At 30.8% G+C, this 21494-nt stretch overlaps 1 protein-coding gene across 1 annotated transcript; it reads left to right on the top strand.

Annotated features, from left to right (window-relative positions):
* Window positions 1-20060: 20060 nt before the first annotated feature.
* Window positions 20061-21255, top strand: LOC112800361 (ethylene-responsive transcription factor 5-like). Its single transcript, XM_025842597.3, has one exon. The coding sequence runs from the start codon at window positions 20331-20333 to the stop codon at window positions 21102-21104; it is 774 nt and encodes a 257-aa protein (XP_025698382.1). The 5' UTR covers window positions 20061-20330; the 3' UTR covers window positions 21105-21255.
* The last annotated feature ends 239 nt before the right edge of the window (window positions 21256-21494 follow it).

The raw sequence follows: 21494 nt of genomic DNA, 5'->3' as shown, positions 1-21494 counted from the left end.
AAGTCTCAATCACACTGACACAGAGAAAGATTATGGACAAGTGCATGTGAGTGTTAGGAGTCTATTTCTTTAAATGTTTATTTCTTTTGTTTAACATTTCATTTCTAATTTAGTTCTTTTAATTTTATTTTAGTTTTTATCTTTGCTCATCATTTCTTCTTTTATTTACAGTTTTCTAGCATTTTCAATTCGTTTCTTCTCATTGCATGTTTAAGTTCATTTAGTCCAATTTTCATCTCAAGTATTTGTTGTATCAATCTTGTTCTGGGGGTTACTTGAAACAATTATTTATGCCTGAATGTGAGGTCCATACGCCTTCTGAGGTAGCGTCTGACTTGTGCTGGAGTCGAGGTTCCTGTGAGGAGGTAGAGGTGGTACCTGCAAGAGACTCTGATATTTAAGTTAGCAAAGAATTTAGGCAGGTTTTTAGTAGAATGGATTCTGAATATACCTGAGTGTGTCAGTGTATTTATAATAGAATAGATAACCACCTTTTAGTGTAGTTCCACCTTTGATGGTAGATAACCGTTCCGTTTTCCTAGAATAGTTGTTGAGATCTCCCTTCTAGATAAGTGGGAGATATCTTAGGAGTTAGTTACTTATTTAGCTCAGTAAAGCTGAACTACCATCATCACACCTGACCTCTATGAGGTCTGGTAGAAGTAGATGAGGCCACCCTTATTGGGTGGGCTTTTAACCTTTTTGGGCATGGCTTTATTTTAGGCCATGGTATGAACAGTGCCCTTACTTGAGCTCGAGCTTTTATGAGGTCAGATTCGAGCATTTGTAGTTCAGTTTCCCACGTCTGGTATACTGCTTTTGGTAGGTCAGATACTCGACGTGTTTTCAAAAACTTTGAAATGTTGTATTCCTTTATGGCACGATGTACGTTATATTTGCAGTTTCTTTGGGAATTGCGCACGTCATTAATGAGGGGCGTGAATTTACCCTTTTGCCCATTGTGTCTTATAAATACTCAAATTCTTCTTCTATCTCCTTTTTTGCTTCTTGTTTCGAAACAATTGGGCCATTTCTTCAACTTCTTTTCCATATCCATTCAACTTCCTTTTGTGTACTTTATCTTGTATTCAAGATTTCTTCATCTTGAGGCTTGAAGATTTGCTCGCACGTTGGAGAGGAACGTTCGTGTTTTGCTGTTGTCGTGCACCGCCTCTACATCGCACTCTCTTCAATGTTGGTTGTCTTATCCTTTTGGAGTTTCTATTCTCTGTTTCTTGCGTTCTGAGTGATACCTTTTTTTTGTTTTTATCGGCATTGGCAAATGCTTTTGAAAATGAGGTTTAGTCTTGGAAATTTTGATTTGGCCCTGGTCTTTGTTTGTTACTGTTGCTAATGAATTCTAAATGTGGGATCTTTATGCTTATGTTGCCCCTAACTGGTGTCATTTTCTTGCGTTACGGGTGATACCTTTTTTGTTTTTATCGGCATTGGCAAATACTTTTAAAAATGAGGTTTAGTCTTGGAAATTTTGCTTTGGCCTTGGTCTTTGTTTGTTATTATTGCTAATGAATCTGAATGTGGGATCTTTATGTTTATGTTGCCCCTAACTAGTGTCATTTTAGTTATTAAAGATGACACCATTTCTGTATTGATAATATGATGGTGATTATTGTTGTGTCTATGAAATTCTATAAACTGTTGTTGTTGTTGTTGATGACTCGACTTATTGTAGTAGCTTCTTTGGTATCCCGAGTTATTGTGACGATTTTCTTATATTTGTTGTATTTGTAGGTATAGTTTTTTATGTCTCATTCAGTAATTCACAACATGTCCTCTAAAGTACCTTCCGACCTGACTTAGACAGATATATCTGTGCTTACTCCCATTTTCGTTATTGATAATGAGTATGTTGAGACTCTTCATAGGCATCATAGGTTGAGTGAAAATCGAGAGGATGAGAGGAAGTACGAGATTATAGTTGCCGATCCTGAAGAGAGAATTTATTTTTCCCGACTTGACAAGTCGGAACGTAACTTTATGTACATGTATAAGTGTTTTTTCACAAAGTTGGGGGTTAGCATTCCTTTTACTGACTTTGAGATAGAAGTCCTTAAGCTCTGTAATGTTGCTCCTTTCTAACTTCACCCTAATTCTTGGAATTTCTTAAAGATTTACCAGCTATTGTGTCTGGATCTTGACGTCCTCCATTCTTTAAAGGTCTTCTTTTATTTATTCGTTCTTACCAAACCCTTTAACTCTAAGAAATAAGGCTGAATTTTCTTCCGAGCTATTCAGAAAAGGAAGATCTTCACCAATTTCAACGATTCCTTTCATGACTTTAAAAATTATTTCTTCAAAATCTGAGCAGTTGAGGGTTCTCGACCTTTCTTTCTGCGTGAAAGGGCTGAGCCACTCTTTCCTTTGTATTTGGAGCAGAGTCCTATAATAGTCAAATATAACTTGCACTATTTAGATGAGGTCGAGGTGAAGGTAGTCGGTCTATTCCAAGAGTATTGGGGTCAAGCTCCTTATCTGGACACTAATAGGTTCTTAGGAAACCCAAGCCAACTTCAATCCGAGTTAGGTAGCCTTTTAAGTTTTGTAGTCACCTTTTGCTTGTTTTACTTTTGTAAGTGACTAATTTATTCTGACTTTGACGTCGTGCGGATAAGATGGCTCCCAAGTCGGCTATCATGAAAACTCTCCAAACTATCAAGAAGAATACCGTTGTTCAAAACCTACAACTGAGAGAGGCCGATGAAGTGAGCGACCTCTCCTCCCCTTCTAGGTCAGACTCAGGCACTTCATCTTCAGTGAAAATCATTCATGATCCAACTCCCAAACCAACTCCTTCTCCGTCAAGCTCGATAAAGCAGACAATTCTTCTTCCATCTTCTTCTTTGGAGCCCAAGCCTAAGAGGCGTAAGACTTTGAAATCGCTGGGTATTTATGAGCAGGGTTTTGAGGCTATTGCTTGGAGTAAAAAACACGTCCTTCCCCACAGCTTTATTAGCATGGATGATGTTGCCATAAAGATCCACTTTCATGTTTTTGCCCAAGGTGGAGTTCGGACTACCGAGGATTTGCGCAGCTTTATTAAGAGACATTGAGAAGACTTCCCTTGGTGCTACTCAGTGCACTTTGAACGATTTACAGGCTAAAGTGGCATCCTTCAGAGAGTCAAAGAATGAGTAGGATGGTGAAAGGGAATCTCGCATTTCCGACCTCGGCAAAGCTCGGGCTACAGTAAAGCAGGCGGAGCCCGCCTCAGCCATGGCAGAGGGGTTAAAGAAGAAAGCCGATGAGAGTTACACCAGAATCTTCAAGGAGAAGCTCGACTTGGTGGATGAGATCACTAAATCCCGAGACAAATATGTGGAGCTTGAATAAACCATAGCCGAAGGCATGAATGAGATGGTGGCGAATCTAAAGGCTCAATTCCAAGTTTTTGCTCCCATGGTCGATCTCACCCTCATAAGCCTTGACAATATTGTAGTTGACGGAAAAATTATTTCTGCCCTTGATGATGAGGAGGACACTCTTATGGCCAATCCAAAGACCTCAGGGGCACAAGTCAGACAGACTTCCCAAGTTTCCACTTCTAAATTGGTTGGTGAGCCACTTCCTTCCACAATTCTCCCAACTTCTGGTCTGTCGCGGTTTGAATCTATCCTGACCTTCTCTGCTCAGCCCAAAGATGCTATTATTGGTGAACAGCTCCTTCCTCTATAATTTCTAGCTTTGAATGGCCTGACTTGTAGGTCTTTGTGAACAATTTAACTTTTTATAATAGTTGTAGTTTGAATAACTTTTATTTTTTGTTAAAAACTTTTTTTTCGCTATCTGATCGTGGTTTTTGGCATGAATAATTGTGTTTAAACAACTTTTCTTAATTGGTACAGTTGTTAGTTTAATAAAAAGTTCCATTGTTTTGATAATTTTTTATGATGTTTTTTGCTATGTTCGAAAAGACATCGGCAAAATAAATCGGTCATTTCTAGACCTTTCACGTATAAGTATTATTTTTCCTTTTGAGTTCCGACTTCAAGTAGCCGGACTTTATCAAGTTACTTTTACATTTCGTTTTAAGTCTGACTCGTTTAAGGTCAGACTACGAACTGCTTATATAATTTCTTACACTAATTTGTACCTCGTCGCTTCATCTTGCCGACCATTCCGGTCGGACAATAATTTTCACGATTTTTTTAGTTTAAATTAATGCGTTTGAATGTGAAAGTTGTAGAAAATGAATTATTATTAATAAAGGAGAAAAAAATTTAGATAAGCCAGCTTACTACTAAGGATTTTCTTTTTATCCTTAACCTTTACTATGGTGCCTCGCTAAAATCTCCTTCAGGAAAATCCTTTTCGAGAAAAAAACCATGAAATTGAAAAAAACCATGAAGTCCGGAGGTTACCTAAAACGGTGGTTTGGGATTGAATGTGAGGTCCAAGCTCATTCGGAGGCAGTGTCTCACTTATGCTAGAGTCGAGGTACCGCCGTCCGAATTCCTCTTGAGGAGGTAGGAGGTGGTATTTATAAGTGACTCCGATACTTTTAGCAAAGGTTTTAGACAGATTTTTAGTAGATTGGGTTCTGAATATACCTAAGCGTGTCAGTATATTTATAGTAAAATAGATAACCACCTTTTAGTGTAGTTCCACCTTTGATGGTGGATAACCGTTCCGTTTTTCTAGAAAAGTTGTTGAGATCTCCCTTTTAAGTAAGTGGGAGATATTTTAGGAGTTAATTACTTATTTAGTTCAATAAAACTAAACTACCATCGTCACGTAGAAGTGGGGTAGAAGTAGATGAGACCACCCTTATTTGGTGGGCTTTTAACCTTTTTGGATTTAGCTTTATTTTGGGACAAAGTATGAATAAATCTATTATTACTAATACAAGAATTTCAGTAATTTTTCACTCTGCGCAAATTTAATTTTGACACTAAGTCAATAAGTCTCAGTCAAGCTCTCTTCTTAGAGGAATTATATATGCTCCTCGAATTAAAATCATTGATACAAGCTTGATCAATACTCTATGTCTAAGCGAGTCGATTTCTTTGATTGTTCATTTCTTTTGTTTAACATTTCATTTTCAGGTTAGTTCTTTTAATTTTATTTCAATTTCTAGCTTTGTTCTTCATTACTTCTTTTATTTTCAGAATTCTAGCATTTTTCATTATTTTTCTTTTCATTCTATGTTTAAGTTTGTTTAATCTCATTTTTGTTTTAAGTAGTTGTTATGTTAATCTATTATTATTAATACAAAAATTTTAGTCTTTTTTATTGTGTAGAAAATTTATTTAGTCACTAAGTCGATAAGTCTTAAGTTGACCTCTCTTCTTAAAAGAGTCGTATTTACTCCTGAATTGAGATCTATAATACAAGTTTGATCGACACCCTGTGTTAATGAAATTGAACAAAATTCAAGTGAAGTTCACAATTAATTTTTAAACATTCATATTAAAAAAAACCATTTTGAAAAATTTATCTGCTATATAGAAAAAAATTTACCATAATATTTACAGATAAATTTAACTCTCCGTAGAATTAGACTTAATTTGTAAAAACTTCAAGGTGCACCATGTTAGAACAATAACAGTCGATGCCACACAATAAGGGCAACTTAGGAAACTTAACCGTGGCAATGATAGAAGGTCCTTACAAATTTAGCTATTTTCTCCAACTGTATTACTTGGACTTCAAATGATCCAAAACCACAAAAATAATCATTTAAAATAAGGAAACATATATAAACTAAAAACAGAGAATAATGGGGCACGTTATAATAACCACTCGAAGGTGCAGCAGCGGCACACACTTATAAACAATTTCCCCAAAAGTTGGTGTATGTCTGTTAGGCAGCATACCTAGATTCGCACTTAGAGAATGAAAGACATCTGTGCGAATTTTTACGTGCTTATATTAGTCCTCTCTCATATATATATACACAACGTACAAAGCGATTTTCACAACATATACATTATATAATAAACACATATGTATACAATAATAAATTGCAAAAATAATCACTTACAAGCTGATACTTGAACTAATATAAAAATTTTAAAATTTAAATTTAACACTGTTGGCACAAAACTTGAAATTCGACTAAAAAGATGTCGACGTCAATTGGTGGGTTTCGACACCAATATGTTTGATAAAACTTAAAAGACGTTCGACTAAGTAAGGAATAAGGTGATGAGTGATGATAGTAGAAAGATTTAAAGAAAAATGTACATATGTAAATACAATCTTATCTAATTACTATGAACATGAGGCATTATTTGACTATCAAATTATAGTAAAGACGTGGGTATTTTTATCTTTGAGAAATAAGTAATGGGGAGAACGTGGATGAGATGGAATAACTGTCAAAGAAAGAGTGTCAGCTCAGAATTATTTCCCTGTAAATATGATAATTAGAGGATAACAGAAGGACAAGGACTCATTCAACACCACAAATTATACTATTTTTATTTTGGTTCTTTTGATTCAATTTTTAGTTTTATTTTTCATTTTATTTGCTTAAGTAATTTCTTTTTTTTTTAGATGTCTAGTTTTCTTTATTTGTACACTTTATTATTATTATTAATGTAAGCATTTCAATATTACTTCTATTATTTACAAAGTATATTTTGACATTAAAATTAATAAGTTTTGAATTGAATTTACTTTTTTTAAATGAATCGTATCTGTTCATCGAATCCAAATTTTTTATACAAATTTAATAGATATTTATGTTGAAATAAAAAAAAGCAGAGAAAAAAACAATTTAATAATTATGTTTATAAATCTTACGAGTTGAGAGGAATAATTAAAATGCTGATATATTATTAAAAATGGTAGTAGCACCAATGATGAGGAGGGAAAAGTCCGACATAAGAAACCAGAGGCTTTGAAGCTGACCGATGACCACAACAACTAAGAACTAAATGGCACATTTGACTTTGACTTGAAATTTCTCTTTCCTATTTTTAGTAATTTGACTATACCTAATGCTAGTATTATTTATCCATGTGCGCAACCTCCACGTGCGCATCACCCCCAATTTATATTTGTGAGTCTTTTTTCACTTTTCTGAAATTCTTATTCTTATGCCATGTCGACATGGAGGCCCCACAATGCCTATAGTACAAGTTTTGCAAGTTTAAAAAATGTAAAAATGGTCATGGTCATTCATACTGTAGAAAATAAATTAAAAGTAAAACCCAACGTGCCTAATTAGGATGTTGCCCGTAAGCTTCCTTTTTCTACTATATTTTGTTTTACCAACACCCATCATTTTTCACACTAGTATGAGTAGACTAGTAGCAGTACTATTTGTTTGTTGGCTATAAATAAAAAAAAAATTATTTATTAAAATTTAGTTAGTATTTAATTAAATAAAAAAATAAATAATTTTATATTATTAAATATATTATAAAAAAAGAGTTATTTTAATATATTTTTTTAATAATTATAATTAAATATAAAAATTAATATATATTATTGACAAATATTATAAATATCAATTTTTTTATGTTTTTTGATGAATAATTTGATCGTAGAAAATTACTCCTCAATTTTGACACTTATTTATTTTTAATTTACTCTACTATTTCTTTTTTTTGTTGAGCTCCGTCAATTTTGGCATCACACTGCTCTCAGTTTGAGATCATTCTATTCATCTTTCATCTTCAAAATTTTAGTTTATACTTCAGTTTCAAGATCTCATCTCATTCTTTGTTAAAAAATTCTGTTCAGAATTTTTTATGGTCAATAAACATAAAAATAAATAGTTTTTTTGGCAGTTAATAAGTATCATAAAAAAATATATTCTCAAATCTTTCTAACAAATTATTTTTAACAACCAATATTTATCAAAATAAGATTTAAGCTTTTTTTTACAATTATTTATATGTTAAAATATTATTTTTGACAAATTTTTTATTAACATATTTTTTATAGTTAAAATAGTATCAAAATTAATTTTTTTGACAAATTTTAATTTTTTTGACACATATAATCCTAAAAAATAATCTATATTATTGTAGTGATAAAATTTTACACTATTAAAAATATTTATAATAACTAACTGATAATCTCTTAGCACTCGTAAATTAAACGTGCTATTACCTTTTTTTTACCATATGAAATATTCGATTGCGTACATTCTCTCTGATACCCAAAATTAAAACCAGCCCATTAAAATCCCTTGATAACCTCCGATTAAACACCTAAACAAAACTTGGTTGGCAAAACTTGTTATTACTTATTATGATTTATGAATAAAATAAGTGGTTGCGTTAAGAAAATTCCAAACCCTATACAAATCGGCGGCATCTAAATGGCACAATTGCGTGAATCTCTTAATTCAAACAAGTTGAATTTCTATTCAATATATATAAAAATACACCATCCCCTCAAGTTGCTAATTTTTTATCCATATTATTGTCGGCCATTTCAAACTGATTTGGAAAGTTTATTAATAATTGAGAAAGCTTTATATATTCACTATTGAGCATGTTCAATATACATGCTAGCAATAGTTCAAAATATAAGTTCTAAGATTTTGTGCGCCACTCAATCCTGTATTATTTCAAATTAGATAATCAAAATCTTCAATGATTGTAAATAAAAAAGATTCATTTTATCTAGCAATGAGGACGGGATATGCATGCAATAGTTAATTTGTGGACATAAGTGGACATAAAAAATTAAAGCTTCAATTTATTTATTTGATTTATTTAAGGATTATTTAAGTAAATAATCATATTAGATATATATAATATATTTAGTTATTAAAGTTAAATATTAGTGTAAAATATATATTAAAATATAAATTATATTATTATTAATTTAAGGTGAAAACTCAGGTGAAGTCGACTTCACGTGAAGTTGATATCCGAGAGTCGTTAGATAATTTGACTGATTTGACTAAATTTTTATCCAACGACTTTCAAGTATCAACTTCATGTGAAGTCGACTTCACTTGAGTTTCTACCTTAATTTTTATGTCTAATTTTAATATATAAATAATATTTTCATTTGAGTAAAATATTAGTGTAACATTCTGTTTGATGGCTTAATTACTATTGTTATGAAGCAGGCTTTCTACTTTTCCAAGCAAAGTCTGGTCAATATGTCACTCTAAGATCCGGTTACCACAAGGTGTATGAACGTGAATGGAATCAAATGATAAGAGCCAGGTATAATTGTTGCATTGTGCAAACTGCGTCCCTTAGCGTGAGTTTGGTTGGTATGTATAAGGATGGCGAAATTTTTTGAAATGTCAAAATTTGTGTGGAGACCGTTTTAAATGAGAATTTAAAGGTGGAGAATTTTTTTTTATGAAGATAAAAATGGAGGGTAAAATTTTTCTTAAAACAGGTGCAAAAATCTGAGTGATTTTGTTTTTTTTTACTAGTTTCTGAATTATTAAATTTATTTAAATATTTTTAATAATTTATTTTTAATATAAATTTTTTATTCATTTTACATAATATATATATATATATATATATTGAAAAACATAATTCGAATTTAAAAATTGTTTTTTTATAATATTAATATTATATTGTCTACATTTTCAGTCTTTTCTTTTATGATTATGGTGTGTTATTTTATATTTTTAGATTTATAATCTTGGACAATACTTTATCTATATATTGTAATAATATTTTGTGAATTTTTTATTAAAATTTTTATATAAATTATTATTAGATAGAAAATAGGGTCCTCACATAAAATGAAATTCCGTAGAAAATAGAGATTGGAAAATATTCTCCCACGACAAGGATCGAGACGAGAACGGAAAATAAATCTGCGAGGCAGGGACGGGAAGTAAGAAGGCATTTTTTATTTCGACCCTCCCCATTACCATCCCTAGATATGTACCCCAAAGACATAGTCACAATGACATATATCCAGGATTTATTTGTTGAGACACAAAGTTTTAATAAATATGATAATACATAAGTACATACAAAATATATGTATTTTTAATTTTTTTTTAAGTTACGACATTCAGACACAATTTTTTATATTTTTATCTTTTTTTGTTTCAAAATTCTAATTTTGTCCCTTATTTAATTTAAGCCTAATTCGCTACTCCCTCTTATTTTTTTCTTTGTTTTTCAACTCCTTTCAATATTTATATTTCTTTCTCCTCTCTTTTTCCTTTTTCTTCTTCTTTTTGCCATTATTGTGTCCTTCTTTCACGTTATCACTTATGTTACTATTTCTTTTCCTTTTTTTCTCACTTTGCATCATTGCACCTATCACTTCTATTTCTCCCTTTATTATCGTGTTCCTCTTTCACACCGTTGTTGTTGCTACTTCTCTATTCTTCATCTCCTTCTCTCTTCTTATCTTCCTTTCTTTGCATCACCGCGCTCATTATTGTTATTGGTCATCGTCTCTTTTTAGATTTATCCGTTTTCACTATGTTCGTTTTGACAATCACATTGCTTATTATCTGTCTCCCTTTCATTTTTTTTATTTATTTTAACCTATTTTAGGTTTTCTTTAATAAAAAAATTGAATTTGTTAAAATGGTGAACGAATAAAAGTGATAGTATTTTGTGATAAAGTTAAAAATCGGTGATGACAATAATGGTGGTGGTAGAAAATTTTGGTGGTGGTGGTGTTAGTGTTGATAGTAGATGATGAAAGAAAATTAATAAGAATAAAATTGACATTTGAATTAAATTGTTGTGTTTTATATATTATCGTCAAACACATAAAAAAAATATGTATATTTGTATCTATGTCTTTTGGTATATTTATTTCTATATCCATGTATCTTGAAGACACTAACTCAACACAGCTTAATTCCCGCTATAACAAAAATATTTTTAGTAGCAATAATATAATGGTCATTATATTACATGTCTTGTTTAATTTATACTTTTGCGACAATTATATATTTACCATTATTACTATATTTTATAGTGACAATTATATATTTTTTATAATATTAAAAAGTTTTTATTACCGACAAATATATAATTACTATCAAAATTTTTTAGCAATAAAATATAAAAAGACTAATATCTAATTGTTAGTAAATATATTAGCGGTTATTTTTAATTTTTTATTGTCGTTAAAAATAAATAAATAGACACTAAAAAAGTGTTTTTTTCATATATGATTATAACTTGTATTTCAAAGTTTGTTTATTGTTAATAATAAATTACTCTATATATAAAAAAAATAAATTTTTTATATTTGCTTAAAATAGCAAATAAATAAATTAACTACTTAATCAATTTAAATTAATTATGACTTATAAATTACGTAGGAGATGAATCTTGTATCTAACCATACCATAATTAATAATTTAAATGATTATAATAGTTATTATGATTTATGAACAATAATTTAGAACTGTGACTTTGATAATAGAGAATTAAATATTACATACATAACAATGAGTATACTTGATAAAAATATTTATTTAAAGATGGAATTTCCTTTTGTCAATCGTTCACAATTAGCTAATTTTTTTTGTCAAATTTATTAAACTTTATTTGATATATATTTTATATCACATATAAATGATACATGCTAACAATATTGCGTCATTATTTATGTTTTCCTTCTTGATATTTATCTCTATTATTTTGATTAAAAATCACTGATATGTTTTAATGTAATGGTTTATTAATAATAATTTGAAAATAGTGACAGGTTTTCCATCTTCTCACAAAGTCATTACCTTGTAACATTGTGGCAATTAGATGAATAAGCCAACTATTACATTAGTTATTTTTAGATAAATTTAACAACTCTCAATTTTAAGTATTACCTAACAAACTTACCATTTATCTATATAAATACACACAATTATATATGAATTCTTATATTCCACTACATGAGTTAAATTCATGTTTAGTGTATAGAGATCAACAAATCTACTTGTTTTTCTTTTTTTTTTTTATATTAAAACACACACACACACATTAACCTGGTGTGGCTTAGTTTGAGGCAAACACCTTTGTCACTATTTTCTATATTCCTACATTTCATTTTGTTTTTTTTTTTTTTTTGTGTTATTATACACTATTTAGTATTTACACACTAATCCATTTACACATACTATGGAATTTTTAAACTTCATCCAACCTTAACTAGGATTTTGAATCCAAATACAACATTCAAGAGGCATACAAATATGCCATCTAAACTGGATGTCCGCTGTTGCCAAACCTCATCTAGTCATCTGCTTACATTAGTTTGGCTAGCTATACACTAATTGGACCCTAGGGTGTCTGAGTTGGGCCTTCAAAAAGTGTGGATTATGATTGGGCCTTTAAAAAGATCCAAAATTTGTAACAACAAAAATGAATCCATGAATTTATGACTAAAACCTTATGAAGACTATGTTGAACAGAAAAGACTTTTAAGACAAAAAAAAAAGACTTTTTAAATTTATTTTCTTATGAAAAAATTACTTAAAAATATATTTTTTAAAATAGTGCTTTCTATTTGATAGAAAAAGATTTCATAATCCTGAACCGATCTTACCTTATTAAAAAATTTAATACTTAGTTTAGGTATGAAAAAGTTTTAAGAACTTCAAACAGAAAAGGATAATTTTTAGAGATGGCAATGAGTAGAGTAGGGTAGACTTTGAATCCAATCCTAATTTTATCCGTAGATTGAATTTGTTATGAAAATTCAATCATTTTTTACATGTGAATTGAAAACAACCCAACCCTAACTCTACCGCAGATATTTGACCCTACTCGCAAGTTTTACAAATATGTAATATTATTATATAATCTAATAAATATACAAATTAAAAATTCAATACAAACAACACAATTGTCTTATAAATAACATAACCATCAAATGTTCAATTCGACATAAAAATCTTTATTTAAATTAATAATACAAACATAAATAAAATATTATAATATAATATTGTATATATATAAAATACAGATTAAGCAGGTAAAAATTAAATTTCAGTCTGCATTCAAATTAGCTATACAGTCAACTTTACCTGCATCAAACAAATTGACAACGTAACCCATTTGAATAAAATAAAATTAGATACACCCGAATTAGATATATATTGTCACCCCTAATTACCTCACAAGGGCTGTGAAGGTACAAGATGAATGATTAGGACTATGTCAAGGGCTTAATTAATCGTAGATTCCATCCCCGCCCCCCTATGTTTTGGAGTGTTTGGAAGGGAATTATTCCAGCATGAATAAACAAGCATCTTCCATTGATCCCATGCACATTAATCAATATAATATTTGAAAGATAATAAAAAAAAATTCAAATGGTCTAAATTTATTTTATTTAATATTTATTAATTATATAAATTAATAAATATTAAATAAGATAAATTTAAACTGTTTTGACTGATTTTTTATTATTTTTCTAACACTATCACATATTAATTAACTACTAAATTAACAATACAATTCTATTTGCTTTTGGCCCTTTCTTAAATATATATTAATTAAGAATTGAGCGGTTGAAACATCCAAGAGGCTTGACATATATAAAAGACAAGGACGGTTCATGAGATCATATAACCAGTCAATCATTGACTAATTCAGAACCCTTCGATCATTTAAAAGAGAAATAAAAACGTTAGACCCTATCTTATGAGAAGCCGAGGACTCAATTTATTAGAGATAAGAGTTTAGTGAAACGAAGTTGTGACAGAATCTGATTACAAAGTAGGAATTAAATCTTCTAACTCCTTACAACAGAATTGATCATCTTCTAGCTCTAATTATCATCAGTTGATACTTATTAGTTAGCATACAATTGTATATGCATATATATAAATTTTTTCCTTATGTATGTATTGTTCTTGTTCTTCATCACTACATGACACAGATTAGAATTAAAGCGCTTTTATAGCAAGTTAGATGGCAGGTTCTAGAGCATTTACTTGTACATATCCATTCAATTTCCAGAGTCTACGAATGCATATTCAAATGACGTAACCCCAAAATAAATTCATATAGAATTTGATGAATATCATCAATGTGTTGACATACACGGTTTATGGAACCTTCAAACTATGTATTTATCTGCCTCTGCATATGTGTCCAGAGTGAATTATTTATCTGACCCGCTGGTAAAAGTTATTTGACTTTCCAACCATTCAATCCGTTTATTAATGTCTCAAGATAAGGAATACAAATCGTGACACTATAAATAAATCAATAAAATAAAACTGTCACTAACAACCCAATTCTTTGCTTGCAAGTTGCAAAATTGGAGTAAAAGTTTCACCAATTCTTAAACACAGCAACAAAATGTCCCTGCCCCTATATATTCTACAACTAACGTAGCCCACGAGATACATTACGTAATTATCACTACTTAGCGATTTCAATTATATTCAATGCTTGGATTATTACGTACTCATAATTCTCTTAATAAGTAAGTGACATACACTTTCTTATCACTTATCTTTCTTATTATCTATCATTTTGCTGCATGTTTAGAGTTGTTAATGTTCTTTCCAAAATTAATTTCAGTTTTTCTCAAATCAAATCCCTAATATTTTTCAATCACATTATTATCCATTAAATGCAATAATTCTCTGCAAAAATTATAAAAGTTAAATAATTAAAAAATTTTAACAACTTCTACTATACAACTTATATTTTACATATACACTATTAAAAACTAAAAAATAAAATATAAAATATAAACAAAAATTTAAAAATAATTTTTAAAAAATAATTATTAACTCGTCATATTAAAATCAATAAATAAGCATACATATGAATATTTAAAAAATATTAAAATAATTAAAATTACGACCTACTAGTGCACATATGAGATAATTTGAAGAATATAATAAGACGTATAATTTAAAATTTGCTAATATTAATTATAAAAATTTATTAATTATAGACATCATAGGTATGAAATTATGAATATTATGAGTATAAATTATGGATGTCATTAATATGAAATTATAGATGTTATGTGGATAAATTTATGGATGTTATGAGTAAATTTATCAATTGAATAAATTAATTTAAGAATTTGACATTTTTTAAATTTAATTATGATAAAATTTAAAAATATTTGTGTTAATTTAATAGTTACTTACGCAATAACTAAAAAATGATATGTGTATGGTTGTAATATCTAATAAATATGAATTTAACTTTTAGATGTTAGTTGTATGTAATTATGGATGTTATGTATATAAACGTATGAATGTTATGTGTATGAATATAGTAGTATAATATAATTATAAATACACATAAAAATACTAAAAAAAATCGGTTTATTATCATACCTCATCAAAACTAGTGTGATTTTTCATATTCTCAAAAATTGGTTGACTGACAATAACCTCGTCGGGTGAGTCTGTCTGTTGTTCAAATTCTTCATCAACACCTTCTACCATAAATACTGTATTAAGGTCGAATTCAATTGACATATTATTTACAATGATAAAGATGACTCCTTGTAAAATTCTTTGGCCTATTCTAAATTTCTAATTGTGCTTGCAATGGTATTAGAGTTGTAAATTTTAAATAAAAATAATTGAATTAACAAAAACAAAATCATATTAGGATAGCTTTCAAGTTTTTTATCTCCATTGAATGATGATAAATGACTTAACAAAAATAAAAAATCAATTACAATTAATTCATTTAATACAAATTATCATTACTGTTCTTTATAATAATTATTATTAGTCTTTATTGTATTCTTATAAAAATCAAATTATAAAAAAATATTAAATATTGATTACAAGAATATCTAATAATAAGAAATATGATATTATAATTAATGTCATTAATAAATAGAACTGATAAAAATATGATAAGTGGATTGATAAAAGAGTAAAATAAAAAATAAAACTATTATTATATTACATAAATAAAATAAATTATAAAAAATTTTGACTAATTATGATTAAAAATTTTTTGTTACCTAACTTTTTTCATATAGTATATATAAATGATTACGTATGACTTGTTATGTATACATTATTTATAAACAAATGTTTAATCACCCAATTTATTACTAGAACTGAATGTCCTACTTCAACTTCAAAGGCAGAAAAGCATTTAGTAAGCTCTATTTTCAAGTGATATAAAGTGTCATTAATCCCGGAGAGACAATAATCAAAGTTAGTAACTCAATATTTATAATTTTATACATATAGTATTTATAGTTATATATTTATTACATATAAAATTATATAATTATTATAAAATTAATAAATACTAATATAAATATATATAGATAAATATTCGATGACTAATTTTAATTTAGTGTATAAATAATATTTTTGTATTATATTTATACGTAAGTAACGTATAGTTTAACTTATTTTTAATTTATATTTTGTATTTTAATATGTATTCTATATTAATATTTGATTCTGATAACTAATTTTAGTGTATATCAAGTATAGTTGTATTTGTATAATCAAAAATGCTATTTGTATACTAAAATTAGCCACCAAAATTAGCCATTTGCTAGTTCGTTGAATCGGTTGGTGAGAAAGCGTTGGGGATGAAAATTGGACCTGAATGTAAAGCTGAAATGAATGCTGCGTCTACGAATCGTTGGTTGATTGGCGGCAGGGACTGTTCTATGTATAGTGGCATGGGGGCAAGCGCCCCCACTACGATTTGAAATTTTTTTGAGTACTATATGATAATAATATTTATTTGCCCCCATTAGATTATTAAATTTGATCCCATAATAATTTTTTACTTGGTTTTTGGTACTTCAATTTATAAACTTTATATTAGAAATTCGTTAGAATCATTAATTCTCAAATTTAAACAAAATTAGTGTTCTTTTTTAAAAATCAACTCAAAAGAATATTATTTATCTTTTTTTTAAATTAGTTTTAATTTTTGCATAGCAACTGTATTAATTGAAAGAACTTTTTAACTATAAATATCAATAAGAGTCGACTTCTAATTGCGTTGGGAAGTGAATTTCTAAATAATTATTTAGTAATATATGTTTCAAGCACTTGGCGGGCGATTTATAATACAATAGAAAAGCTTCGTGATGGTTTTGATTGGTGTACAGGCAGGATGTCTCAATCCTTTTGGTATTATGCTTGGCGACCATGTGGAACGCTAGCTCCTTTAATTCCTTTTGTGCATATTTCTGATTCTCACTTGAAGTTAGAAGATGTCTGGCACCATGGGCATTGGCGGTGAGATATTCTTTGCACAATTATTCTGGAAGAAGCTAAACTTGATTTGATGCTCTTTGATCCTATCAAGCAGGCAGGAGATAAAACAGGTTGGTTTTGGACAAACTCAAATACTCTTACCTACTCGACTAAAAGCGGGTATGAATGGCTATTGAAGAAGAAATTTGGCTGGAATGATAACGAAAATTGGCTTTGGCTTTGGCGCTTGAGAATACCGGAGAAGATAAAGTGTCTGCTCTGGCTTTGCCTCAACAAGGAGTTTCTATAGCTAGTTACCGCTTTCAAAGAGGTCTTGCTACTTCTGATTTTTGTCAGAGATGTTATCTTACTCAAGAGGATATTAACCACTGCTTTAGGACTTGCCAAAAAGCTCGTCAGATTTGGATTAGCTTAAATTTGGGAACGACCGCTAAGGACTCTAGTTTAGATTTTGTGTCTTGGATTCGTTCTAACCTCAACAAAAATGAGTTTCTCTTTGCAGCGGCCTTTTGGTGGATTTGGAGGGATAGGAACAATGACATCTTCCATCAAGAGGATACATGGAGTAAGGAGAAAATTGTTCACATGGTTAAACATGTTGCTCGAGATTTCTCTAATGTTGTTACCAACCAAAAACATATTATTCCTTCTTCTTTGAAATATAATTGGGAACCACCTCCAATGAATGTTTATAAAGTGAACTGCGATGCAAGCGTTTTTGAAAATGAGCAATTAGCTGATTTTGAATGTATTATTAGAGACAGCATGGAAATTTGGATAAAAGGTTGTTCTGCCAGTAGGGGTGGAAATAGGCTAGGCCAGGCCAGGCTTTGCTCTTAACAGCCTGGCCTGTCATACAGTTGATTGGCCTGAGCCTGGCCTATAGCATGTTATAAGCTCTTTATAAAGTACTAGGCCTGCCCTGTTATTCAGCCTGACCTGGCCTGAAGCCTGTTGAAAGGCCTGATAATTTTTTTTACAAAAAAAATATTATTTTAAAAAATTATTTTTAATAAAAATAGTTATATGTAATATGTCATATATTTAATATTTATAAAAAAATTTAAACTTTTAACATATTTAAAATATACAAAAATATTTATAATAAAATATAATAAATTTAAAATATCTCATAATTTTATTAATAATAAATAATTATTTATATATTTAATTATATTTTAACAGGTTCAGGCAGGCCTGACAGGCCTATAAGGCTAATTAGTAAGCTTGGGCCTGACCTATTAATGTATTAAGACTTTTAAAAGAGTTTGGACATGTGCCTATTTTATAACAGGCCAGGCTAGGCCAGGCCAAACACAGGCCAGGCTGCAGGCCCCTGGCAGGCCGTCTGGCCCTTTTCCACCCCTATCTGCCAGTATACCTCTTTCTAGTGTTCTCTGTTGTGAGCTTCATGCTATTTGGAGAGGGCTTGTTATGGTTTGGGATTACGAGTGCAAAGAGGTCATCTGTGAAACTGATAATCTTGATGCGTTTCTTCTTGTTTCGCGAGGCACAACCAACATGATTAGGAATGACTCTGATCTACTTGACAAAATCAAAGAGATGCTCCAACGCAATTGGACAGCTACTTTAGTTCTCATCCAGCGCACAACAAACAGAGCGGCTGATTTAATGGCTAAGACTGCTGCTTTAAACAAGCAGGTGTATTTAGAGTGGTTACTGCTCCTAATAATTTAGACATTATTATTAGAGAGGAGTGCTACTCTTTCTCTTAGATCTTTTTTCTTTGTGTTATGTTCAATCACCAAAAATATAAATTTTGCCCCCACTACCAAAATTTTCTAGATCCGTCAGTGATTGGCGGGTAAGACCATTTGCAAGGACACTCTGATATCAAAGTAAGAGTCCGTATGATAAGACGGCTAATTAGGATTATAGTGATGTACCTCAGGAGAGAGGTAGGTCTCTCTCTTTTATTCTTTTTTATCGGGTGGGTCCTTCTATTTGGGCCTAATTGTCTAAAAACTTCTGCTAGCTGTAAGGGAATTGTGTCTAGGACTGGCAATGGGTAGGGTAGGGTAGGGTTTGGATACTACCCTAACCCTACCCGCGGGTTGAAAATTTTATTAAAACTCTACCCTACTCTACCCCCGGATTGACAATCTCTCAACCCTAACCCTACCCGCACCTTAAAATTCTAAACCCTACCCTACCCTACCCTACCCGCAGAAATATCAAATTTTTTCAAAGTAAATATAAAATTCAATCATTTCGAATTTTATACGTATTAATAACATAAAAAATAAAAAATTAATGTTCTAAATTACTAAATTAACTAACTACTTTAGTGGTTGTTCACTTGTGGGTTCAACTCTCACTTCCTTCATTATACAAAGAGATTTTTATAAAATATGTGTTATATATCAGGTGCGGGTAGGGTAGGGTAGGGTAAGGTACACCCTAAACCCGTATCCTACCCTACCCGCAGGCATATCCAGATTGTACCTTACCCTACCCGCAGCGGATAGGATAGCCTACCCTATCCGAACGGGTTGAATCGAGTTGGGTACCTGCGGATAAGGTATGAATTGTCAGCCCTAATTGTGTCATGTGAGGAACATTTTGCCATTCAAGCATGTTGGGGACTGGTCAAGTCGCGGGTTCGTTAGGTGGACCCTGCTTCTTGATAGACTAGGCCAAATCAATACAGAAAAATACATGTATTATTTAATTTGTTTTTAAAATGTATTTTATATTTTAATATATATTTTATACTAGTAAATGATTTTGATGATTAATTTTAATATAATTTAGTATAATTGTTGTATAATATATAATAAAAAATTTGTTTTATTATAATTAAAGAAGTATATGTGATATATTTTGATTAATAATATATAATGATAATATTATTTTCGAGTTGGCAGGTTAAAGCAATGGCAAGAATGCATTAAGAATGGGGTACTGAGTGCATGGATGAACCCAAAGAAAGTCAAAGAAGAATAGATAGGGTGCAGAGCAAGGTAACGTGGAGAGTAGCGTAGGATAAAAATTCCATAATAATTGAGAGAAGGATAGACGATAGAGATAGAGGATGGTTCCTTCGAGTTTCCGTCATTGACAAAGCAACCAATCCTTTGAAATTTTAAAACTTACATTAATAATCATCACATTCACATATCACATATCCATCCATGACCTTGCCTCTATATATACATACATACTCTCATTTTTCCACTCAAACTCAAAAACTTAAACTATGGCGAACCCAGCTGAACTTTCTGCCCTCAATCAAATCAAAATTCATCTTCTTGGAGAACTCTCACCACTTCCTCATAACTCTTCCTTCTCCTTCCAATTTTACCAAACTAACCCTACTACTTCTTCTTCCTCCTCCTCCTCCTCTTCTTCTTCTGCTTCGGTCAACCAATACTTTAACTGCAACGAAGTGGTCAACAACCTAGAAACGCCAAGATCCAAACCGCACTCATCGGCGTCTTCGTCGAACCGAAAACCGTCTCTGCAAATCTCTCTCCCTAAGAAAACCGAATGGATCCAATTCGGAGAGGAGAAGGAGATTTCCAAGAGCAGCGAACAACAGAAGAAGAAGCACTATAGAGGGGTAAGACAGAGACCGTGGGGAAAGTACGCCGCCGAGATTCGAGATCCTAACAAGCGAGGCTCCAGAGTCTGGCTTGGAACATTCGACACCGCCATCGATGCCGCCAAGGCTTACGACCGCGCCGCCTTTAAGCTCCGCGGCTCAAAAGCCATCCTCAACTTCCCTCTCGAAGCCGGCGCCGATGACAGGAAGCGCCCCCGTCAAGAGGAGGAGGTGGAGGAGAAGCCGGTCGTCAAGAAGGAGAAGATGGAGGAATCATCTGACGTTAGTGGTGTAAGAGATATTCCGTTAACGCCGTCTAGTTGGACTGGCTTTTGGGACGCTGACGTAACTGGTATTTTCAGTGTGCCACCGTTATCGCCGTTATCTCCCCACCCGGCGTTCGGATTTCCACAGCTTATGGTTGTGTGAATTTTTTTAGTTTTTCGTATGTGTTCTTTTTATTTTTATTTTTTTAAAGTTAATTGCATCCTATTTAAGGGATGTTAACTGTTAAGTACATTATATGCTGATAATGGACATTATTTATTTATAAATGAAAAAGTATGGGAAGTTAATGAAATATTTGTACAATGTAGGGTATTATGATATGATATTAGAACTCTAGATCTGAAAAGTCAAAAAATTGATTCTTGATGAACTCCAAAATCAATTTAAATTTTTGGAATGACTGATTTTATAACCTGAAATGTTTATTATTCCTAATATTTGGATAATTATTCTAGATAATATAAATATTAATAATCCATTACATATTTAGACTATTGATTTCCTAATAATATTCTTTATAAATTCTTGAGC

The sequence above is a fragment of the Arachis hypogaea genome, chromosome 5, assembly GCF_003086295.3.
Source record: "Arachis hypogaea cultivar Tifrunner chromosome 5, arahy.Tifrunner.gnm2.J5K5, whole genome shotgun sequence".
Lineage (NCBI taxonomy): Eukaryota > Viridiplantae > Streptophyta > Magnoliopsida > Fabales > Fabaceae > Arachis > Arachis hypogaea.
The sequence above is the reverse complement of the archived record's forward strand: the minus strand, read 5'-3'. Positions and strand labels throughout refer to the sequence as shown.